General features: G+C 43.2%; 2 protein-coding genes across 3 annotated transcripts in view; one reads left to right on the top strand and one right to left on the bottom strand.

The window, feature by feature from the left end:
* Nucleotides 1–1,697: 1,697 nt before the first annotated feature.
* LOC311115555 (BCL2/adenovirus E1B 19 kDa protein-interacting protein 3-like) lies at nt 1,698–7,672 on the top strand. Of its 2 annotated transcripts, XR_014611283.1 has the most exons (7): nt 1,867–2,183; nt 3,061–3,484; nt 3,798–3,873; nt 4,134–4,240; nt 4,493–4,642; nt 6,104–6,270; nt 6,374–7,672. XR_014611283.1 is itself a non-coding variant. In XM_084190707.1 (6 exons), the coding sequence occupies exons 1-6, from the start codon at nt 2,141–2,143 to the stop codon at nt 6,150–6,152; spliced, it is 849 nt and encodes a 282-aa protein (XP_084046833.1). In that variant the 5' UTR covers nt 1,698–2,140; the 3' UTR covers nt 6,153–7,672. The 2 variants fall into 2 exon arrangements, 1 of the variants encoding a protein (XP_084046833.1); XM_084190707.1 differs by having other exon boundaries at nt 1,698–2,183; nt 6,104–7,672.
* A 1,535-nt stretch (nt 7,673–9,207) lies between these two features.
* Nucleotides 9,208–25,541, bottom strand: part of LOC311115553 (serine/threonine-protein phosphatase 2A 55 kDa regulatory subunit B delta isoform-like) — a 55,581-nt gene continuing 39,247 nt past the window's right edge. Inside the window, exons 6-10 of the mRNA XM_084190706.1 lie at nt 21,370–21,547; nt 20,766–20,930; nt 14,512–14,681; nt 12,933–13,024; nt 9,208–10,478 (exon numbers count right to left, since the gene is read on the bottom strand). Of these exons, the coding sequence (XP_084046832.1) occupies nt 10,199–10,478; nt 12,933–13,024; nt 14,512–14,681; nt 20,766–20,930; nt 21,370–21,547 (885 nt within the window). The 3' untranslated portion in view covers nt 9,208–10,198. The remainder of the gene's footprint in view (nt 10,479–12,932; nt 13,025–14,511; nt 14,682–20,765; nt 20,931–21,369; nt 21,548–25,541) is intronic.

Here is a 25,541-nt window from a genome sequence, read left to right as displayed (position 1 = left end):
AGGACTGTGATGCTTACCGTGAACACACACCCCTCCCTGGTGGAGCGAGGGAACCAGGCAGCCGGTAGGAGACAGGAAGCAGAGGAGGAGGAGGAGGAGGTGGTGCTGGAGGCTGCGAGCACACCACACACACGCACATGCTGCGTGCCTAGCCAGTGATGCTCTGTGCTGTATGCCGTGTCTGTGAGCTGTGTGCTGTGAGCTTGGCTCCCCTTCTGGGGGGATGTGTTGATTGCCAGCCTCTGCCTGCCTCTACGCAGCCTCCGTCAGGCTCCAGCCCAGCTCCAGCCACCCCCTGGCCACTGCAGTGTCATTGCAGCTCCACTCCGCCACAGCACACAGACGCGTCACTACAGAGAGAGAGAGAGAGAGAGAGAGGAGAGGGGGGACCCACCATGAACAACGTTGAAACATAAAAAAAAAAATAGTATTACAATAATGAGGAATGTTGAGGGAGGAATCCTTTTTGTATCTCACCATAAAGAGCTAATTTGACAAGAGATGTCATGATTTCAGGCTGCTATATGTGGAAGTAACCAGGGCGTATTCAGCCAGGGCTGTGTTAGTATCTGTCTGCATCTTATCTAATGGAGGATACAGGGGAGGGAGGGTGCCATTGTAATGGAATACTGATGAAGGATACAATATACAGGGGAGGGAGGGTGCCATTGTGATGGAATACTGATGAAGGATACAGGGGAGGGAGGGTGCCATTGTGATGGAATACTGATGAAGGATACAGGATACAGGGGAGGGAGGGTGCCATTGTGATGGAATACTGATAGAGGATACAGGGGAGGGAGGGTGCCATTGTAATGGAATACTGATGAAGCATACAGGGGAGGGAGGGTGCCATTGTGATGGAATACTGATGAAGGATACAATATACAGGGGAGGGAGGGTGCCATTGTGATGGAATACTGATTGAGGATACAGGGGAGGGAGGGTGCCATTGTGATGGAATACTGATAGAGGCTACAGGGGAGGGAGGATGCCATTGTGATGGAATACTGATAGAGGCTCCAGGGGAGGGAGGATGCCATTGTGATGGAATACTGATAGAGGATACAGGGGAGGGAGGATGCCATTGTGATGGAATACTGATAAAGGATACAGTAGGACAAACTGATCCTGCAGAGGGCATCAGAGAACACATTCTCAGATCAGTCTGATTAACTGGACATGATATTTCTCACAAGTGCACGACTGAATTCACAACTCTATATGGACTCCACAAGTAGTAAACATGAAATAGACATTAGCTTGTGAGAGCTGTTATGGTCTATCTACAACCCATAGACTACAAAGTAGAGGACTTGTGTTTTAGACACATACATTATCCATTATCACAAAAACTCATTGCATTCACAACTCCAATAGTCTTGGATGGTCTTGATAAGGCCAACAGGTGAAGGCTGTTTTTACATGCATTGTAGCCTACCTTTATGGATGAAACCTGCCAGTGTTGCCAGATTTACCGCATGTTTGCTAGAAAGCTTACTGTGTGCACCGGTATTATGATACAATATCAGAAATCACATCAGGGTATTTAGGCCTACACAAGCGTGCTCTTGTTTGGATACGTCTAGCTCTACCGCGTCTTGTCCTTTCTGGACCAATCACATGAAGCGTTCATTTAGGCCAACAGCACAGAGAGTTGCGTCACACGGCAAAACGTTTTGCAATAGAAACCGTTTACTCTAGGAACCAAACGGAAGCAAATGCACAGAGCAAACCGAACGAACGGGGAGGGATCTACTTGAATTTGTCCAATAGAAACTCTCGTTTTCTTTTAAACAGTTTCCTTTGCAAAACGTTTCGCAACAGACGAAACGTTTTGAAACGGAATTTAAAACTAATGAATACACCAGTGATAATGGACCAGCTTTGATATTCATGTAGGCTACACAGCTGACCACGTTTTGTCACATGCTTGTTGTTGTTCTGGTAGCCTAGTGCTTTTTTGAATGGTCTGCACTCGATGTAAACCTCTCTCCCAATTCAGAGGCATCGGAATAATATTGTCTAGCTTCGGATTTGTAATTACATGATTCTTACAATTATTTAGGGCGTTTGACTCGAACGATCGCGACGCGAAGGGGAGTCAATCAAATACGCATTGCGTCCCTTGTTTACCAACATGACTGAGGACAAACAAAGCGTCACCGAGGAAAATTTGCAGGGTAAGTTCATTGCTGTCTCGTAGTCTAATGGCATGGCATGTTTCATAATTTTTATAAAACGGAGTATATTCAGGATGCCATGCTTTGTCGGTTTCAAGAGATCTGTAGCCAACGTCATTTTACATATGGTGAAAGTGTTGCGCCGAGGGGACACAATTCTAACGATATGATTTGTTGCTACATTGTATCACAACAATGTTTCTTCAGCGGTGGTAGATCTATGACGAAAGTCTGTATTCCGCGGCCATGTATACATTCCTCGTCTTGCCTGACTGTCCTACAGATCAGACGGTAGGACAGGTAACGTTAGGCTATAGGGCAGGCCTATAACATTGTCAGCAAGCTAATGGGTAATTGTGGTGATGTAAAGTCGATCTTGACCTCAGCGCAGTGTTCGGAATGCGTATTCTCAATGCTGTAATGATGCTATTTTTAGCATTGTTCAATGCAACAATGATAAGGAACACAACAAACCAGATTCTGCCCATCCGCCTGTTGTGTGCTTCTGGATGATGTAATAAAGGGAGGGGCTGAACGTCGCTTTTCTATTGGATAGCCAGCCTATAAAGGGGAGGAGGGCTGAACACGTCTCTTTCCTATTGGATACACACAGGAAGGAAAACAAGGGCTGAGAACAGGGATCATTGAGCTATAAGGGGGGCACAGACTGCAGTGGGCCCTGGGCAGGTACTATTTAAAGAACAAAACATTTAGCAATGGCTGACTGTGCCATGCTATCTAGGCTAAACACATACACACACCTCCTAAACCACTCCCACTGTACATGAAGGCTGTTAATACATGCCTTATGACTGTCATTATGAACTATGTCTCAATGTTCTGCACCATTTTGTCATGTTTATTTTTCTTCTTTAAGGTTCCTGGGTGGAGCTGCACTTTAACAATGGCAGCAGTGGTGGCTCACCAGCGCATGGGGCTGCTGGGGTGGAGGAAGAGCAGGTGTCAGGCTCTGCCACTGAGGTACCAGGCTCTGGGTCAGGTGCCTCTGCCTCAGTCCACGGCGGAGACCTGATGACGGCGTCGGTCCTGCCTGGGTCTCTCTCTGCCTCTACCCAGGGAGGTGACCTGATTCCTGGGTCAGGTGCCTCTGCCTCAGTCCACGGCGGAGACCTGATGACTGCGTCGGTCCTGCCTGGGTCTCTCTCTGCCTCTACCCAGGGAGGTGACCTGATTCCTGGGTCAGGGTCAGTCCAGGGAGGGGTGGACTTGGAGAAGATGTTGTTAGACGCCCAGCACGAGTCAGGGAGAAGCAGCTCCAGGGGCAGTGTGCCCTGCGACAGGTGCCCCTCTACCAATCACATGCCATATAGACCGTCACATGACACAATCATTTTGATTAGTCACCTGAACACAAAGGACTAAGAGATAGGAGACACTGTCATACATTGAAGTTATAATACGGTATGTACTATAATGACCTGTCACATCTTCACCGTCGCTGACCTTCTATCCTTCATCTGTATGAGTGCCTCTATACATTTCTAGATCAGATTAATAGATGAAGAACGTCATGATGAAAACACAAAGAGATCCGTCAGAGGGCTTTTCCCAATACTTATGTTGTCTCTCTCCGTCTGCGTCTTACCCCACCAGTCCTCCAAGACCCCAGACTCCTTTGCTCCGCCGGGGTTCAGAAGGACACAGCTCAGGAGAGAAGAACAGCTCACAGGTTTGGAGTCCTTAACCAGGGGCACCATAGATTCAATATAATACCATTATATTCAACTCTGTGTGGGGCACTATCTCAAAAGTATTTGGTGAGGCACAAAGGTTATAAAACTAAAAAGGTTATAACCTAATATTTCAAGTTCTGCAATATATTGTTTTTACATTTCTAGTTTTTCCCTCGGAGGTTGAGAGCAGAGCAGAAGACCAGTTTCCCGTTGTAACAAATTGACAAATAAAAAGTTGTTTTATATTCTGTTCCAGTCTGAAGAAGACTACCTAGAACGGAGACGTGAAGTGGAGAACCTGATGAAGAAGAACGCAGACTGGATCTGGGACTGGTCGAGTAGACCTGAGAACATTCAACGCAAGTTAGTACCCCCTCAATATTTACCCTCCGTATCCCAGACAGACGGGTCATATCTATTCATATGTGTTTTCAATTAAGTTCTGCTCAGCCCAGTTTAGAATAGAAAATAGTGAATATAATTTAATACAAATTATTTTCAATTTTACTCTATACTATTATATAATTAAATAGAATAGAACAGAACTTGATATTCCTTTCTACCCAAACCACTTCCAGGGACATTGTTAATGTGCTCTCTGTCTTTTGGATCCAGGGAGTTTGTGCTGAAGCATCCTAAACGCTCCAACCCGCTCAGCATCAGAAACACCAGCGTCATGAAGAGCGGAGGTATCTTCTCTGCCGAGTTCCTCAAGGTCTTCCTTCCTTCTCTGCTCATATCCCACGTACTGGCCGTCGGTCTGGGGTGAGTTTTGATTTTAAAAACCTTTTGAAAACAAAGCTAATTATGAAGAATGTATTATTCGTAAGGGTAAAAGAGCGGAACGTGAAATAGATCTGTTTTTAATTTTCTCTTGTATGTTTGCATGGGATCAAATCTGCACAGAGACGACAGTAACACAAATCTAGTTTGGTGATCAGTGTACTATTTTGTCCCATCTCCACCATAGATACCAGGGGCAGCAGGTAGCCTAGCCGTTAGAGGGGCGAGTCAGCAACCGGTGGCCAGTTCGAATCCCGGGTCCGACGGGAATAATCTGTTGGGAAGTGAGCTGGCAACCGGGGGGGGGGGGGTTGCTGGTATCAGATCCTAGATGCCAGGGGGGGGTTTGCTGGTATCAGATCCTAGATGCCATTGCCTGCCGTTGTGCCCTTGAGCAATAAAGTGATGTAAATAGAATTACAAGGCTAAACTATAGTATTTCTATGATCAACTATATCTACGTGCTGGAGAGCACACAGAGTAGACTAGAGGTGCATTCTTGCAGGTGAGTGTTCAGTTTGTTCAGCTGTGCTGCTAAGGCCCCAGATCAGTTGGTATTACTTTTTATGGCCGCAGCTCACTGTGGAAAGAATGGAATGGGTGATCCATTTTAGTCACCAATCAGAGTTTGAGCTGTGAGCCTCATTGCACTAAAAAGTGTACATGGAGGGGGCGAATGTCAATGACGTGCATGTCGATCTCTACTGGCTCAAAGTTGAGGGAGAGATTGACTGCATCACTATTGGTCTTTGTGCGAGGTGTTGATGTGTTGAAGGTACCGAACGGTCTGTTCAAGCAGTTGGCACACCATTCGGACACTCGTCGGTATCACACGACATGCAACCAGAGATCTCTTCACAGTCCCCAGGTCCAGGACAGAGGCTGGGAAACACACAGTTTTAAATAGAGCCATGACTACATGGAACTCTCTGCCACCCCAGGTACCTCAAGCTAGCAATAAAACCAGATTCAAAAACACCTTACTGCACAAAGGGGGCTATGAAGAGACAGACATTTTTATGCATTTTGATTTGTATTGTGTGTGTGATACGTGGTTGGGATACGACTGTGATATGTGGTTGTCTCGCCTGGCTATCTTAAGATGAATGCACTAGCTGTGGGTCTCTCTGGATGGGAGCGTCTGCTAGATGACCAAATTGTAATTTAGTGCTGTATATTATGTATTTTTATTTGTTGCGTTTCCTGTTTGGACCCCAGGAAGAGGAGCCGTTGCCTCGACAGCAGCTCATTGGGGATCCTAGTAAAAACATTTTTTTAAATACACTGGGGACTGTAGAGTGAAAAATCTAAAGAATGCCTTGCTGATTTTCAGGAAACTCTTAACCACCGACAAATATGAGTGAAATATTGCACAAAATAAAGTTGGCAACACATGTACAAAACTGAACTAGTGTTTGATGTTATTTCCCCCTCTGTCCTCAGGGTGTACATTGGGAGACGTCTAACTACCTCCGTGACCAATACCTTCTAAAGGGACAGTCCACTGGACTGGAACAACACCATTATTATCTACCGCTGCTGCTTGGCTTGAAGTGATGCTTATTAGATACAGATAGGCAACATCCGTCATGTGTCCCCCCAGCCCCACTGCCTAGAGGTCTCAAGTGGCACCCTATTCCCTACATACTGCACTACTTTTGACCAGTTCCCATATGGGCTCTGGTCAAAAGTAGTGCACTATATAGGGATTAGGGTGCCATTTGGGACGCAGGACCCCTTTTTTTTCCCCTGGCGGTGAGCCGCCCTGCCTGTATCCCGTATTGTACCCCTGTGAATACTGTTGGCTTTTCCCTTAGTTCCCAGGGCTGCTTTTAGAACCCAGTGTTCCTCTTCCATCTCACTGGACTATCTCTGGGTAAGGGGGGGGGGGGCATCTTATGATCAATGTTTAAGAGCCATCGTCGTCCTCAGCTAGCTAGCGTTCAGTCAAGTCACTTTAAAGCCATTTTTGTCTTGCTCCGAGTTGAGACATTTTTTTTGTAGAAGACCTTTTGAGATAATGATATTAAAATGACGATACAGGAAAGCACTGTGAATTTCTCAGCATTGAGATATGTATGGGACAGAAAGGGAATGGGTTAGACAAAAGCTGGAAGTTGAAACTGGAAGTTTAATTTGAGGGGGCTGTTGCTTGTAAGATGATGACGTAGTGATTGTTTTATCAAATGTCCTTGGTTGGGGAAAAGGGATCGAGACATTCAACCAAAATGTTATTTCTGACCCTGATTCTTCTCATGGATCATGAGGCCTTAATAATAAAACAAGGTGTCAGCAGAAATGGAAAAAAGGTATGAAATAGATTAACCCTGAAATAAGAGTTTTTGGATGTATTGAAGAATCAAGGTATGGGGTATCTTCCATCAGATCCCAGATTAGGTCAAAACAGGAGCGTAAGGATTTTGGTTCTGTCGGCACCTTTCAGTTTGTTGGTGTTACCTTTCACTCAGGGTTGTTTTCAGTGACAACAATGTGTCACATTCACTGAATATGGATGTGTACGGTTAGAATTGCACATGGTGTACATTAGGATGTGGCGCCAAATGTAAACCAAAACTGTTGTATGGTTGGTGGCATTTAAATTGCCTCGTGATATTGCCTGCATGACAATTTGAAATACACAAACAGCTTTTCTACCACTATTGCATAAGACCACAAATCTCCAAATCAAATATTTAGCGGGAAAATATTCACTTTCACACTTGGAATTATGAGTGAATTTAGAAATATTTTGTGTCTTCCTTATATTTTACTGAATTAAGTCCCAAATCTCAGTACCCAGAACGCTTCAGTATTTTGTTCTAATGAAGAGCAACAGAGAACCTTCTGTGTTTTGACTGTTCTATGCCAAGTCTTGAAAAGGCATTACCAATCTGTTTCTGCACGTCTTGTAGAGCTGCTCACCATGTCAAGTGTATATGTGAATTTGGAAACGGTTTTGTATGAACAGTTGGAACTGTATCTGAAAAATAAAATGGTTCCATCTTAAGAATATCCACCTCTCTCTGTTGTGCTTGTTTCTGTAAACCATACAAGGAAAACGTAATTATCCAAAATGTCAGTGAACACATTTTACTAAAATTGCCTTTTTCCAACAGTGTATTCTCACCAACAACTTGTACTACTGAATGGGTCGTTCATACCAAATTGATATTTCAAACAACACGTACGCCTACCATAGCAACAAGTAAAAACTCTTAACTCCTATTCCAGTAAACTAAATTAAAATTTATTTACCTTTAGTCACAAATAATCAAAACAGATGAATGTATTTCCACAATGTTAGCATTAAAACAAGGAACAGGGTCATTCAACAGAAGACTAATTCACCCCTACTAGTTCCTGGATAGGTATTTAACATATCGGCCAACCACATCATATATAGGAATTTGTTGCCCTACTGCAGTGGATGAAATGCAACGCCTGCCCATCTAGTTGGGCAGGAATGACCTATGGCTCTTTCTCAATTGTCTTAAAAATCGGTCCTCTCCTACTCTCCTCCTGTTATCTACACTGATTGGAAAAGACTTGACAGGTCTCACCATGAAGCTGGCCGTTACCTGGTTGACAGGTCTCACCATGACGCTGGCTGTTACCTGGTTGACAGGTCTCACCATGAAGCTGGCTGTTACCTGGTTGACAGGTCTCACCATGAAGCTGGCTGTTACCTGGTTGACAGGTCTCACCATGAAGCTGGCTGTTACCTGGTTGACAGGTCTCACCATGAAGCTGGCTGTTACCTGGTTGACAGGTCTCACCATGAAGCTGGCTGTTACCTGCTTGACAGGTCTCACCATGAAGCTGGCTGTTACCTGGTTGACAGGTCTCACCATGAAGCTGGCTGTTACCTGGTTGACAGGTCTCACCATGAAGCTGGCTGTTACCTGGTTGACAGGTCTCACCATGAAGCTGGCTGTTACCTGGTTGACAGGTCTCACCATGAAGCTGGCTGTTACCTGGTTCCAGATCAGTACAGCTGAAGGAGAGGCAAGGAGAGGATGGATGTCTGCATAATAGAGGGACATGACAGTAAACCATCTTCCTTTACTGCAGACCGACCGCAGGATCCAGACTGTACCAGGGTTCATACAGGACAAAACACATTCAAACTAAACTTAAAAAGTAGAATAGTCTTCTGTAGTACATATCGGGTGCCGTTACATTAACTTAAACATTGTTGGTACAGTTGCAACCTGCACGGAGCATCACCTGGGATTTCCCCCTCAAGAGCTTAAGGCTGTAGAATCCTTCTTAAAACAATCTCGTTTTTACTGGACTACAATGTAGAGTTTCAGGATCGAAGATGACAATACTGACTTAGCCAATAACAGGATTCTCACAAGCTCCGGTAGTGAGCTGCTTAATAACCGAGAATCAGGTGCCTTAGAAAAGGGCATTGGGTGGCAAAGTAGGTTGACTGTCCACATCTCCCATTGTCATTTGAGTCTTCAATATAGGCTGAATGAGTAGTAAGTAGAACAGAAGAAACCCAGATTAATTTCTGAATGTAAAAAACGCAGCTCGTCGTTGTGGTTTTCGTTATTTTTATTAAGTGGTTGACACCAGACGGTGTGGTTATATAGATACAGTCAGTGAATAAATGTTATTATGCATGAGAAAAAAAAGGATAAAAACTAAAAAAATAACCGAAAACAACTGTCCACTGACCAAACATGGAGACCTGTGTTTAAGCATTTAAACACTGAGGCCTGAGAGAGTCGGGCCAGGGAGGAGGAATGTTATCAATAGGGCTGCAACATTTCCCATAAACTTTCCAAACATTTCCAGAAATCCAGGTTTTGAGGATTCCTGGAGAATTTCCTGCTCATTCCTTACCGATTCCGGGAATCTTCCAACTGGGATTTCTGGAAAAACCTGGGAATTTTAAGAAAAGTTACCTGGGAATTTGCAACCCTACTTATCAAGCTAATTTCATTTCAGTTTCTCCAAGGCCCAGATTTACAGTTAAGAGACTAATAACATCTCGTTCCGACTTCAACACGACGTCACAACATCTTTCCTCCCGATTCCATCATTTGGGTTGTCAAATCATAGAAAGTAAAACAAGGCTCAGACTTTTAAATAAATACACAAACTTTAAACTGACATTTTTTTTTGGCCTATTCGTTGAGTGCTGTCCATCAATATTTCTGCTGCAGTCAGGCCCGGGCTAGTCTGTCCAGAGTCAGACCAGGAGCTCCTGTCTGCCTCTGTCTGCCCTCACAACGAGACAGGACGCAAACCAACCAACCAACACCTCAGACTCTAAAGAAAACAGGCCGTCTGACTCCAGCAGGCGACCAGGCGTCTGGCTGGCTGGCTACACATCGAAAAACAAGTGCATAACATTTCTTCTTCATTAGGAGGACAGACCAGGCTGTTGTTGTTTCTTTAAAACAGATTTAACGACTATTCTTTAACTATGCAACGTACAAGATTTCTGTCCATTCGTAGGTAGGTAGGTATGATGGCTGGGTTCGGGAAGGTTGGAACAGTTTCAGGGACTGGAGATTTTTACGTTTAGTTGATCTTGTCCTGGAATATGTAGAGGTTGTTGGTGGCGGCGACAGCGATGACGTTCTCCTTTGGGTGCCAGGCGGTGTGCAGGATCTTCTTGTTGAAGTCCAGACTGTCTACGCTAATCTCATCCTTCTTCCTCTTTCCCCCGGTGGACACCTTGCGGGGCTTCAGGATGGCCCGAGGTTTACTGTTCTCTCTAGAGGCCTCCAGCGTGACGTCCCTCCGCGTGTTCCGGTCAAACATCCGGAAGAAGTTGTTGTACGAGCCCGTCATGATGGCACTGGGGAGGAGGAACAGCAAAACAAGGTGAATCCCAAAAATGTAGACAATTGTAAAGTGACTTCGGGTCCTTGAAAAGCTCTATATAAATACCATGTATAATTATTAGACTTGCAGTGCATTGGGAAACTATTCAGACCCCTTGACTTTTTCCACATTTTGTTACATTACAGCCTTCTAAAATTGATTAAATTATTTTTTCCGCCTCATCAATCTACACACAATACCCCATAATGACAAAGGGAAAACAGGTTTGTAGACATTTTGGCAAATGTATTAAAATAAAAAACAGAAATAACTTATTTACATAAGTATTCAGACCCTTTGCTATGAGACTCGAAATTGAGCTCAGGTGCATCCTGTTTCCATTGATCATCCTTGAGATGTTTCTACAACTTGATTGGAGTCCACCTGTGGTAAATTCAATTGATTGGATATGATTTGGAAAGGCATACACCAGTCTATATAAAGGTCCCACAGTTGACAGTGCATGTCAGAGCAAAACTCAAGACATGAGGTCGAAGGAATAGTCTGTAGAGCTCCGAGACAGGATTGTGTCGAGGCACAGATCTGGGGAAGGGTACCAAAACATTTCTGCAGCATTGAAGAACACAGAAGTTTGGAACCACCAAGACTCTTCCCAAGGCTTGCCGCCCAGCCAAACTGAGCAATCGGGGGAGAAGGGCCTCTAAAGAACTATAAAACAAGATTCTCTTGTCTGATAAAACCAAGATTGAACTCTTTGGCCTGAATGCCAAGCATCACGTCTGGAGGAAACCTGGCACCATCCCTATGGTGAAGCATGGTGGTGGCAGCATCATGCTGTGGGGATGTTTTTCAGTGGCAGGGACTGGGAGACTAGTCAGGATCGAGGGAAAGATGAACGGAGCAAAGTACAGAGAGATCCTTGATGAAAACCTGCTCCAGAGCGCTCAGGACCTCAGACTGTGGCAAAGGTTTACCTTCGCTCGTATAAAGTTATATTGCATTTATTTATCTAGTGTAAAGGAAACAACACAAAGGGGTAAGAGTAATGCAAAGTCATCATGTCTCTAGAAGAGTAATGTTGTAAAGTAATCATGCCTCTAGAAGAGTAATGTTGTAAAGTCATCATGGTTCTAGAAGAGTAATGTTGTAAAGTCATCATGGTTCTAGAAGAGTAATGTTGTAAAGTCATAATGGTTCTAGAAGAGTAATGTGGTAAAGTCATAATGGTTCTAGAAGAGTAATGTTGTAAAGTCATCATGGTTCTAGAAGAGTAATGTTGTAAAGTCATCATGGTTCTAGAAGAGTAATGTTGTAAAGTCATCATGGCTCTAGAAGAGTAATGTTGTAAAGTCATCATGGTTCTAGAAGAGTAATGTTGTAAAGTCATCATGGCTCTAGAAGAGTAATGTTGTAAAGTCATCATGGTTCTAGAATAGTAATGTTGTAAAGTCATCATGGTTCTAGAAGAGTAATGTTGTAAAGTCATCATGGTTCTAGAAGAGTAATGTGGTAAAGTCATCATGGTTCTAGAAGATTAATGTTGTAAAGTCATCATGGTTCTAGAAGAGTAATGTTGTAAAGTCATCATGGTTCTAGAAGAGTAATGTTGTAAAGTAATCATGGCTCTAGAAGAGTAATGTTGTAAAGTCATCATGGTTCTAGAAGAGTAATGTTGTAAAGTCATCATGGCTCGAAGTCGATTACAGGTGTGAATTGTAATCAGGTGAGAACGACTGCCCCCTCTCATTGAAGGCCGACTGTGGTACTGCAGGCATTGTTAGCAGAAAACATGATCCCCCAATATGAATGGAAAACTGTCAATCTTTGTGGTCAATCTTGGTGTAAATAAAATGTTTAGAAGACAATTATGGTACCAATAATTGCTTCTAATACACCAGATGTATGTCCTTGAACCGATTATTTAAATAAATCACACACAGAAGTTAAGGATAATTTAGTTGTTAATGGCAGCCTGCAGTACTCTGGTCAGCCTTCAACTAGTTACTCACTGAGAGGGGGAAGCACTGAGCTAGCCTGCAACATCACTTCCTGGCGTAGCTCAAACTGCAAACGTTATATCTCCATGAGATGCCGTCTTAACTGACTACTTGGCTTCAATGCGCTGTCGAGTCTTCACATAGTAACAAATGGTGTCACATGATCCATGGCTTTGTCCATTCATATATACCGTGACTGATTGTAACGCAGGTGTTTGTTATTTGTGTATTGTATTATAAAAAAAAAAAAACGAAAACTATAAAAATAAACAATTACATTTAAATTACAAATAATAATAATTGTAATGTGGTTATCCCACTGGCTATAAGGTGAATGAACCAATTTGTAAGTCGCTCTGGATAAGAGCGTCTGCTAAATGACGTAAATGTAAATATTGTGGGTCCATTTATGAGACAGTACATAACTTTCAACCTGATTCTGAAGTCCTATGTCCATTGGCTTGCCGTACCTGTCAGAACCACTCCAGCAGCACTCAAACTTGTCGAAGATGCAGTCGTTTTCGTACAGCGAGCAGAGCTTGCTGCGGAGGTATTCATGCACCTATACCAAATAACACATTAAAAACAACAGTACAGATCACTTCCATTCATTTATTTGGCCTTTTAGAGGAATTTTGTCTTTCATTCTTGAGACAAGAATTTAAAAGATTTAACAAAATAACAAATACATATAGTTTCTGGCTGTTTTCATACCACTGCAATTCATTCAAATGTGATAAAAAACAGCTGACAAAGTAGTAACATACTACTACACAACATACTGCTCCATAGCCAGAGAAATGCAGGTAAAGCTCCAGTCAGTACCTGGCAGGTCTCTACAGGTAACGCTCCAGTCAGTACCTGGCAGGTCTCTACAGGTAAAGTTCCAGTCAGTACCTGGCAGGTCCCTACAGGTAAAGTTCCAGTCAGTACCTGGCAGGTCTCTACAGGTAAAGCTCCAGTCAGTACCTGGCAGGTCTCTACAGGTAACGCTCCAGTCAGTACCTGGCAGGTCTCTACAGGTAAAGTTCCAGTCAGTACCTGGCAGGTCTCTACAGGTAATGTTCCAGTCAGTACCTGGCAGGTCTCTACAGGTAACGCTCCAGTCAGTACCTGGCAGGTCTCTACAGGTAAAGTTCCAGTCAGTACCTGGCAGGTCTCTACAGGTAAAGTTCCAGTCAGTACCTGGCAGGTCTCTACAGGTAAAGCTCCAGTCAGTACCTGGCAGGTCTCTACAGGTAAAGCTCCAGTCAGTACCTGGCAGGTCTCTACAGGTAAAGTTCCAGTCAGTACTTGGCAGGTCTCTACAGGTAAAGCTCCAGTCAGTACCTGGCAGGTCTCTACAGGTAACGCTCCAGTCAGTACCTGGCAGGTCTCTACAGGTAACGCTCCAGTCAGTACCTGGCAGGTCTCTACAGGTAAAGCTCCAGTCAGTACTTGGCAGGTCTCTACAGGTAAAGCTCCAGTCAGTACCTGGCAGGTCTCTACAGGTAAAGTTCCAGTCAGTACCTGGCAGGTCTCTACAGGTAAAGTACCAGTCAGTACTTGGCAGGTCTCTACAGGTAATGCTCCAGTCAGTACCTGGCAGGTCTCTACAGGTAAAGCTCCAGTCAGTACCTGGCAGGTCTCTACAGGTAAAGTTCCAGTCAGTACTTGGCAGGTCTCTACAGGTAAAGCTCCAGTCAGTACCTGGCAGGTCTCTACAGGTAACGCTCCAGTCAGTACCTGGCAGGTCTCTACAGGTAACGCTCCAGTCAGTACCTGGCAGGTCTCTACAGGTAAAGCTCCAGTCAGTACTTGGCAGGTCTCTACAGGTAAAGCTCCAGTCAGTACCTGGCAGGTCTCTACAGGTAAAGTTCCAGTCAGTACCTGGCAGGTCTCTACAGGTAAAGTACCAGTCAGTACTTGGCAGGTCTCTACAGGTAATGCTCCAGTCAGTACCTGGCAGGTCTCTACAGGTAAAGCTCCAGTCAGTACCTGGCAGGTCTCTACAGGTAATGTTCCAGTCAGTACCTGGCAGGTCTCTACAGGTAATGTTCCAGTCAGTACCTGGTAGGTCTCCACAGGCCGGTTTTCCATGTTCAGATCCCACACCTTGACTGACAGGTAGTCTCTGGTCATCATGTAGCGGCCGCTGTGGCTGAACTTCACATCAGATATTGACGAGATGATCTCTGAGAAGAAGGACCGGCTGCTAGGGTCCTCTGGCTCCTCGAAGACTGGTAAACAAATAAATAAACCATTCCAAACCAGTTCAAAAATATTAACGAAACACTAAAATAATGATATATATCATATAGGCCATTTAGCAGATGCTTTTATCTAAAAGTGACTTAGTCATGCATGCATACATTTTATTGTATGGGTGGCCCTGGTAATCAAACCCACAATCCTGGCATTTCAATCAAACCCACAATCCTGGCATTTCAAGCACCATTCTCAAAAAGTTATACAGCTGCACCATCGAGAGCATCCTGACTGGTTGCATCACCGCCTGGTATGGCAACTGCTCGGCCTCCAACCGCAAGGCGCTACAGAGGGTAGTGCGTACGGCCCAGTACATCACTGGGGCCAAGCTTCCTGCCATCCAGGACCTATATACCAAGCGGTGTCAGAGGAAGGCCCTACAAATTGCCAAAGACTCCAGCCACCCTAGTCATAGACTGGTCGCTCTGCTACCACACGACAAATGGTACCGGAGCGCCAAGTCTAGGTCCAAAAGGTTTCTAAACAGCTTCTACCCCCAAGCCATAAGACTGCTGAACAGTTAATCATGGCTACCCAGACTATTTGCACTGACCCCCCACCCCCCCCCCCCTCTTTCTTTTTTGTATGCTGCTGCTACTCGCTGTTTATTATCTATGCATAGTCACTTTACCCCTACCTACTTGTACATATTACCTCAATTACCTGGACTAACCTGTGCCCCCACACATTGACTCGGTACCGGTACCCCCTGTATATAGCCTCGTTATTACCTGGACTAACCTGTACCCCCTCACATTGACTCGGTACCGGTACCCCCTGTATATAGCCTCGTTATTGTTATTTTATTGTTGCTCTTTTATTTTTTACTTTAGTTTATTTAGTAAATATTTTTTCCTTCTCTCTTATTTTTCTTAAAACTGCATTGTTGGTTAAGGGCTTTGTAAGTAAGCATTTCACGGTAAGGTCTACACCGGTTGTATTCGGCATACGTGATAAATAAAATGTGATTTGATGCTCTACCAACTGAAGCCATACAGGAACGACACGAGCATCAAAAACAGGCCTACATCTATCTCCTAGAAGACAGGTTACACTTTCCCTAAAGCCATACAGGACGACACGAGCATCAAAAACAGGCCTACATCTATCTCCTAGAAGACAGGTTACACTTTCCCTAAAGCCATACAGGACGACACGAGCATCAAAAACAGGCCTACATCCATCTCCTAGAAGACAGGTTACACTTTCCCTAAAGCCATACAGGAACGACACGAGCATCAAAAACAGGCCTACATCTATCTCCTAGAAGACAGGTTACACTTTCCCTAAAGCCATACAGGACGACACGAGCATCAAAAACAGGCCTACATCCATTTCCTAGAAGACAGGTTACACTTTACCTAAAGCCATACAGGAACGACACGAGCATCAAAAACAGGCCTACATCCATCTCCTAGAAGACAGGTTACACTTTCCCTAAAGCCATACAGGAACGACACGAGCATCAAAAACAGGCCTACATCTATCTCCTAGAAGACAGGTTACACTTTACCTAAAGCCATACAGGACGACACGAGCATCAAAAACAGGCCTACATCCATCTCCTAGAAGACAGGTTACACTTTACCTAAAGCCTTCAGGTATAATGCTTTATAACTTGTTATATAACCACGTATGAGCCTCACTGTCGTTCAACTGAAGGATCATTACGTGATAATTAATAAAGACGTTATAGAGGAATCATTCATGCTTATGACAAGTCTTACAACTCATTATAACTGCATCATAATGCATTATACAACCCTAGTCTATAACTAAAACAATGAAAGCTCTATCAGCCGAAACAAAGCCTATATTCCTTGACAGTTGTCCCCGCTATCCCGAAGAGCTGAGAGGGCACTAGACGGATTACATCATTCGGTTTGTTACATCATCATCACCTGCTGACATTAAACAGAGGGAGACTATTGTGACAACAGAGTAAAACAGCTTGTATGTGAAAACACATGATCTGACTTAGTCGAGGAACGCTCAACTCCGTGCTTTCATATCGAGGCGGAGTTGAGTTTTGATAACTGGTCGCGGGATTTGCTTGCTCCTCTGTAGCTCAGCTGGTAGAGCACGGCGCTTGTAACGCCAGGGTAGTGGGTTCGATCCCCGGGACCACCTATACACAAAAATGTATGCACGCATGACTGTAAGTCGCTTTGGATAAAAGCGTCTGCTAAATGGCATATTATTATTATTATTATTATTATTATTATTATAACATTGAGCCACCATCAGTCGATTCTTGTAAAAATGGCAATTTGGAAAACGATTAGCTGTATCTATGCCTGTCCTGTACAACTGTGGCCCTTCCGCAGGGTGCTGAAATTCATACTTTAACGAATACAACCACCGACCTTTCCCTCATTGCTCTTACTACATAAGCTGAGTTTCAATTGGGTCCGTGCTATCTCCTATCCTTGGGACGTCCATACCCTAAACACTAAGCCTTCCCTTAACCATTTAAAATGTCAACTTCAAAATGGGGTATGGATGTCCCAAGGATGCCGGATAGCACGGACCCAATTTAATCTCAGTTGACGTAGTAATGAGGAAACAGTCGGTGGTTGTATTCGCTACAAGTTTTTATTAAAAGTAGGAATTTCAGCACCCTGCAGAAGGGCCGCAGTTGTACAGGACAAGCATAGATACAAGTAAACCTTTTCAGAATTGCAATTTTTACAAGAATAATAAATCCAGCGACCAGTTTTCAAAACTCAACTCTGCCTCGATATAAGAGAACAGTTTAGCGTTCTTCAGCTATATACACAGTGCATTCGGAAAGTATTCAGACCCCTTGACTTTTTCCATTTTGTTACCTTATTCTAAAATTGATGAAATGAATTTTTTTCCTCATCAATCTACACACAATATCCCATAATGACAAAGCAAAAACTGGTTTTAGAAATTTTAGAAAATGTATTAAAAATAAACAGAAATACCTTATTTACATAAGTATTCAGACCTTTTGCTATGAGACCAGTGGTGTAAAGTACTTAAGTAAAAATACTTTAAAGTACTACTTAGGTCGTTTTTTTGGGATATCTGTACATTACTATTTATATTTTTGGGAACTTTTACTTCACTAGATTCCCTACTGCATCTGATCTGGCGGACTCACTAAACACAAATGCTTTGTCTGTAAATTATGTCTGAGTGTTTGAGTGTGCCCCCGGCTATCTGTCAATAAAAAAAAAATACAAGAAAATTGTGCCGTCTGTTTTGCTTAATATAAGGAATTTGAAATGAGTTAGACTTTTACTTTTGATACTTAAGTACATTTTAGCAATTCCATTTACTTTTGATACTTAAGTATATTTAAAACCAAATATTTTTAGACTTTTTCTCAAGTAGTATTTTACTGGGTGACTTTCACTTTTACTTGAGTCGTTTTCTATTAAGGTATCTTTACTTTTACTCAAGTATGACAATTGAGCACTTTTTCCATCACCGTATGAGACTCTAGGCAGGTTTGAGTTGAGGCACAGATCTGGGGAAGGGTACCTAAACATTTCTGCAGCATTGAAGGTCCCCAAGAACACAGTGGCCTCCATCATTCTTAAATGGAAGAAGTTTGGAAATACCAAGACTCTTCCTAGAGCTGGCCGCCCGGCCAAACTGAGCAATCGGGGGAGAAGGGCCTTGGTCAGGGAGGTGACCAAGAACCCAATGGTCACTGACAGAGCTCCAGAGTTCCTCTGTGGAGATGGGAGAACCTTCCAGAAGGACAACCATCTTTGCAGCACTACACCAATCAGGCCTTTATGGTAGAGTGGCCAGACGGAAGCCACTCCTCAGTAACTGGCACATGACAGCCTGCTTGGAGTTTGCCAAAAGGCACCTAAAGACTCTCAAACCATGAGAAACAACATTCTCTGGTCTGATGAAACCAATATTTAACTATTTGGCCTGAATGCCAAGTATCACGTCCGGAGGAAACCTGGCACCATCCCTATGGTGAAGCATGGTGGTGGCAGCGTCATGCTGTGGGGATGTTTCTCAGCGGCAGGGTCTGGGAGACTAGTCAGGATCGACGGAAAGATGAACGGAGCAAAGTACAGAGAGCTCCTTGATGAAAACCTGCTCTTGAGCGCTCAGGACCTCAGACTGGGGCGAAGGTTCACCTTCCAGCAGGACAATGACCCTAAGCACACAGCCAAGACAACGCAGGAGTGGCTTCGCGACAAGTCTCCGAATGTCCTTGAGTGGCCCAACCAGAACCCAATCTAACATCTCTGGAGAGACCTGAAAATAGCTGTGCAGCGACGCTCCCCATCCAACCCGACAGAGCTTAAAAGGATCTGCAGAGAAGAATGGGAGAAACTCCCCAAATACAGGTGTGCCAAGTTTGGAGCGTCCTACCCAAGAAGACTCAAGGCTGTAATCGCTGCCAAAGGTGCTTCTACAAAGTACTGAGTAAAGGGTCTGAATAATTATGTAAATGTAATATTTCCGTTTATCTTATACAATTTGCCAACATTTCTAAAAATCTGTTTTTTGCTTGCCATTATGGGGTATTGTGTGTAGATTGATGAGGAAAAAACAAATTGAATCAATTTTAGAATAAGGCTGTAACGTAATTTTTTTGGGGGGAAAAGTCAAGGGGTCTGAATACTTTCCGAATGCACTGTATGTGACCCAGAACACAAGCAAGCGCACCACTGATGCTCCTCTCTTATCAGGGCTATAATAATAATAATAATAATAATAATGTTGAAGATACTGTAGATACCAATACATTGTGGAGAGATCCCAGATTTATTGCACTGAATAAAAACGACAGGAGCATTCAGTGTCCATCCTTCTTTTTGAACCCTGCCTGCACCTGCAAGTAACTGGATGGAAGTTCACTACTTCGTATACATGCATGGCTGTAAGTCACTATGGATAAAAATGGCATATACACTGAACAAAAATATAAACGCAACATGTAAATTCTTGGTCCCATGTTTCATGAGCTGAAATAAAAGATCACAGAAATATTTCATTCACACAAATGTGTTTACATCCCTGTTAGTGAGCATTTCTCCTTTGCCAAGATTACACAGCATGATCATTACACAGGTGCACCTTGTGTTGGGGACAATAAAAGGCCACTCTAAAATGTGCAGTTTTGTCACAACAATCCCACAAGTTTTGAGGGAGCGTGCAATTGGCATGCTGACTGCAGGAATGTCCACCAGAGCTGTTGCCAGATCATTTAATGTTAATTTCTCTACCATAAGCCACCTCCGTCGTTTTTTTGAGAATTTGGCAGTACGTCCAACCGGCCTCACAACTGCAGACCACGTTTAATGCGTTGTGTGGGCGAGCGATTTGCTGATGTCAACTTTGTGAACAGAGTGCCCCATGGTGGCGGTGGGGTTATGGTATAGGCAGGCATAAGCTACGGACAACGAACACAAATGCATTTTGTCGATGGCAATTTGAATGCACAGAGATACCGTGACAAGATCCTGAGGTCCATTGTCGTGCCATTCATCCACCGCCATCACCTCATGTTTCAGCATGATAATGCACAGCCCCATGTTGCAATGATCTGTACACAACTCCTGGAAGCTGAAAATGTCCCAGTTCTTCAATAGCCTGCATACTCACCAGACATGTCACCCATTGAGCATGTTTGGGATGCTCTGTATCCACGTGTATGACAGCGTGTTCCAGTTCCCGCCAACATCCAGCAAACTTCGCACAGCCATTGAAGAGGCGTGGGACAACATTCCACAGGCCTCAATCAAGTCTGATCAACTCTATGTGAAGGAGATGTTGCGCTGCATGAGGCAAACGGTGGTCACATCAGATACTGGTTTTCTGATCCACACCCCTACCTTTTAATTAAAGGTATATGTGACTAACAGATGCATATCTGTATTCCCAGTCATGTGAAATCCATAGATTAGGGCCTAATGAATTTATTTCAATTGACTTATTTCCTCATATGAACTGTAACCCAGTAAAATCTGAAATTGTTGCAATGTCGCGTTTATATTTTTCTGTTCAGTGTATTATTCTATGTAAAGTGTTAACCAATAATATTATTGACTTACATTTGCTTTGCCTATCACAGAGGGCAGCAGCTCGCGTGTCACAGAGGCGGATGGTCCCCTTGCTACTGCTGTATACAAATACATTACACTGGTGTGGGTGGCACTCTGCAGCAGTGATGACTTCTGTCAGCTCCTCCATATTGGCAGGCTTAATGTCTACAATGTCTGGGGGTGGGGACACAATCAAGGAACAAGAGCACCAAGACATGGGCAGGTAGACATACTCACAGATACACACAGGTAGACATACTCACAGATACACACAGGTAGACATACTCACAGATACACACAGGTAGACATACTCACAGATACACACAGGTCGACATACTCACAGATACACACAGGTCGACATACTCACAGATACACACAGGTAGACATACTCACAGATACACACAGGTAGACACAGGTAGACATACTCACAGATACTCACAGGTAGACATACTCACAGATACACACAGGTAGACATACTCACAGATACACACAGGTAGACATACTCACAGATACACACAGGTAGACAAGTATGCACGCTGGCAGGCACAAACAAATGTTCAAATTGTTTTAAAAAAAAATACATTTTCCGTATTTTTCGGATTAGAAAGGATACTAAAACTTCTATCTGTTATTTCTAAGTGCCATAGGTTTACCCTAAGATCATCTGCTGAAAGGTACGTTTCATGATCACTATTTACTGAAATGGAATTAATGTGATATGTGTGTGCGTTAGCGAATATCCTCCTTGGGCTAGCCTCCACCATCAGGTCCATAGGCAGCAACACAGGCACCTAGGAGAAAACATACTTTATTATGAAGATATACTACGTTTTAAAACTGTGCAGTTCACTCATTTTTTTTGAAGTTGAGAAAGAAATGTATTAGTGACGGGGGGGAAAAAGTTAGTTACATATCTCATTATTATTTTGGCCGATATTACAGTGGGGAAAAAAAGTATTTTCCACCATAATTTGCAAATAAATTCATTAAAAATCCTACAATGTGATTTTCTGAAAAAATTGTTTCTCAATTTGTCTGTCATAGTTGACGTGTACCTATGATGAAAGTTACAGGCCTCTCTCATCTTTTTAAGTGGGAGAACTTGCACAATTGGTGGCTGACTAAATACTTTTTCCCCCTCCACTTTGACTCAAAATCTATATTTGTAAAAAATAATATATATATATATATATATATATATATATATATATATATATATATATATATATATATATATATATATATATATATATATATACACACACATTTTTTTGCTAGATAGCGTTAGCTAGCGCTAGTTGGCTGTACCTGCGCTAAAACTACTGGATTTTGCTTGTTCTCCATCTTCTTTTTAAAATAGTGAGCCAATATGTTTTCAGCACTTTTATTTCCATGACTGACTCTCTTTTCTCTCTGCAACAGACTGAGTGGACAAAACCAGAGGAACACCTGCTCTTTCCATGACAGACTGAGCAGGTGAATCCAGGTGTAAGCTATGATCCCTTATTGATGTCACTTGTTAAATCCACTTCAATCAGTGTAGATGAAGGGGAGGAGACAGGTTAAAGAAGGATTTTTAAGCCTTGAGACAATTGAGACATGGATTGCGTATGTGTGCCATTCAGAAGGTGACTGGGCAAAACAAAAGATTAAAGTGCTTTTGAACGGGGTATGGTAGCAGGCACCAGGCGCACCGGTTTGAGTCAAGAACTGCAACGCTGCTGGGTTTTTCACGCTCAACAGTCTCCCGTGTGTATCAAGAATGGTCCACCACCCAAAGGACATCCAAGCCAACTTGACACAACTGTGGGAAGCATTGGAGTCAACATGGGCCAACATCACTGTGGAACGCTTTCGACACCTTGTCATCCATGCCCCCCCCCCCAAATTGAGGCTGTCCTGATGGCAAAAGAGGTTGAAACTCAATATTATGATGGTGTTCCGTGAGTGTATCGTGATCAATACTGTATGTTTGGAACACCAAATCGCAATAAACTCGCAGTATTGAATCAAATTACATATCTTTTTTATTTGATTTTATTCAACCCATATTTTACCAGGTACCTAAGTATGGTGATAATATCGTATCGTGAGGTCCCTGGCAATTCCCAGCCCTAACATGTAGTAGCAGTGGGGAGATGGGACCCCCTTTTTAAACAAAGGCCATCAAAACTGCTTTCAAAAGTGTTATTCCCCCAATTGCAGATTTATTTATTTTTAAATTGACCGCATGTTTCTCCCCCTGTGGCTTCTCGCAACTTGAATGCGCCTCCAGAGGAATATGTATTTATTGCATAGAACGCACAATGGCAGGTTGACTAGGTAAACGTAAACTACAGTTGAAGTCGGAAGTTTACATACACCTTAGCCAAATACATTTAAACTCAGTTTTTCACAATCCCTGACATTTAATTCTAGTAAACATTCCCTGTCTTAGGTCAGTTAGGATCACCACTTCATTTTAAGAATGTGAAAATGTCAGAATAATAGTAGAGAGAATGATTTATTTCAGCTTTTATTTATTTCACCACATTCCCAGTGGGTCAGAAGTTTACATACACTCAATTAGTATTTGGTAGCATTGCCTTTAAATTGTTTAACTTGGGTCAAACGTTTCGGGTAGCCTTCCACAAGCTTCCCACAATAAGTTGGGTGAATTTTGGCCCATTCCTCCTGACAAGAGCTGGTGTAACCGAGTCAGGTTTGTAGGCCTCCTTGCTCGCACACGCTTTTTCAGTTCTGCCCACAAATGTTCTATAGGATTGAGGTCAGGGCTTTGTGATGGCCACTCCAATACCTTGACTTTGTTGTCCTTAAGCCATTTTGCCACAACTTTGGAAGTAAGCTTGGGGTCATTGTCCATTTGGAAGACCCATTTGCGACCAAGCTTTCACTTCCTGACTGATGTCTTGAGATGTTGCTTCAATATATCCACATCATTTTCCTTCCTCATGATGCCATCTATTTTGTGAAGTGCACCAGTCCCTCCTGCAGCAAAGCACCCCCACAGCATGATGCTGCCACCCCCGTGCTTCACGGCTGGGATGGTGTTCTTCGGCTTGCAAGCATCCCCCTTTTTCCTCCAAACATAACAATGGTCATTATGGCCAAACAGTTCTATTTTTGTTTCATCAGACCAGAGGACATTTCTCCAAAAAGTACGATCATTGTCTCCATGTGCAGTTGCAAACCGTAGTCTGGCTTTTTTATGGTGGTTTTGGAGCAGTGGCTTCTTCCTTGCTGAGCGGCCTTTCAGGTTATGTCGATATAGGACTCGTTTTACTGTGGATATAGATACTTTTGTACCGGTTTCCTCCAGCATCTTCACAAGGTCCTTTGCTGTTGTTCTGGGATTGATTTGTACTTTTTGCACCAAAGTACATCTCTAGGAGACAGAACGCGTCTCCTTCCTGAGCGGTATGACGGCTGCATGGTCCCGTGGTGTTTATACTTGCGTACTATTGTTTGTACAGATGAACGTGGTACCTTCAGGCGTTTGGAAATTGCTCCCAAGGATGAACCAGCCTTGTGGAGGTCTACAATAATTTTTCTGAGGTCTTGGCTGATTTCTTTTGATTTTCCCATGATGTCAAGCAAAGAGGCACTGAGTTTGAAGGTAGGCCTTGAAATAGATCCACAGGTACACCTCCAATTGACTCAAATGATGTCAATTAGCCTATCAGAAGCTTCTAAAGCCATGACATCATTTTCTGGAATTTTCTAAGCTGTTTAAATGCACAGTCAATTTAGTGTATGCAAACTTCTGACCGACTGGAATTGTGATACAGTGAATTATAAGTGAAATAATCTGTCTGTAAACAATTGTTGGAAAAATGACTTGTGTCATGCACAAAGTATATGTCCTAACCGACTTGCCAAAACTATAGTTTGTTAACAAGAAATTTGTGGAGTGGTTGAAAATCGAGTTAATGACCCCAACCTAAGTGTATGTAAACTTCCGACTTCAACTGTATATTACTATGGGGTTGTCTGATTTGACCAGGTAAATGTAATCTATATTACTATGGGGTTGTCTGAGTTGACTAGGTAAATGTAATCTATATTACTATGGGGTTGTCTGAGTTGACTAGGTAAATGTAATCTATATTACTATGGGGTTGTCTGAGTTGACTAGGTAAATGTAATCTATATTACTATGGGGTTGTCTGAGTTGACTAGGTAAATGTAATCTATATTACTATGGGGTTGTCTGAGTTGCTGTTCATTACCAGTCTTGTTGGCAGAGGAAAAGTGAATGTAGAGTGTTCTAGAATCTTGAAAGTGAGCCTTGGCAGAAATATTATTTAATGTTCCATATTTTATGGGGTGTGACGTCAACAATTTAGCAGTGGCGGCGATTTATTAAAATATGTATATAAAATATGTATTAAACTAAGGGATCCCAGTTTGGTCCGTGTTGGGTTCGGCCTGCGGCACGGCGGGGTGCGGAAGGAATCAAGGGATGCGAGTGCTTTCTGAAGGCACTGTATATTATATACTTTTAAAATGTCAATCTCGTACTAACAAATAATATCAATAATATGTCAATCATATATCAGGTAATCAATCATATGTGAGATGGATCAGAAGGGATGACATAATCACTGTTTAAAAAAGGCACAGACACACTGGTCTCCCACTTGTCTCCCGAGTGGCGCAGTGGTCTAAGGCACTGCATCGCAGTGCTAGCTGTGCCACTAGAGATCCTGGTTCGATTCCAGGCTCTGTCGTAGCCGGCCGCGACCGGGAGACCCATGGGGCGGCGCACAATTGGCTCAGCGTCGT

Source organism: Coregonus lavaretus (genome assembly GCF_964263955.1).
Source record: "Coregonus lavaretus genome assembly, contig: HAP1_SCAFFOLD_152, whole genome shotgun sequence".
Lineage (NCBI taxonomy): Eukaryota > Metazoa > Chordata > Actinopteri > Salmoniformes > Salmonidae > Coregonus > Coregonus lavaretus.
This window is presented reverse-complemented; position numbering and strand designations above follow the sequence as displayed.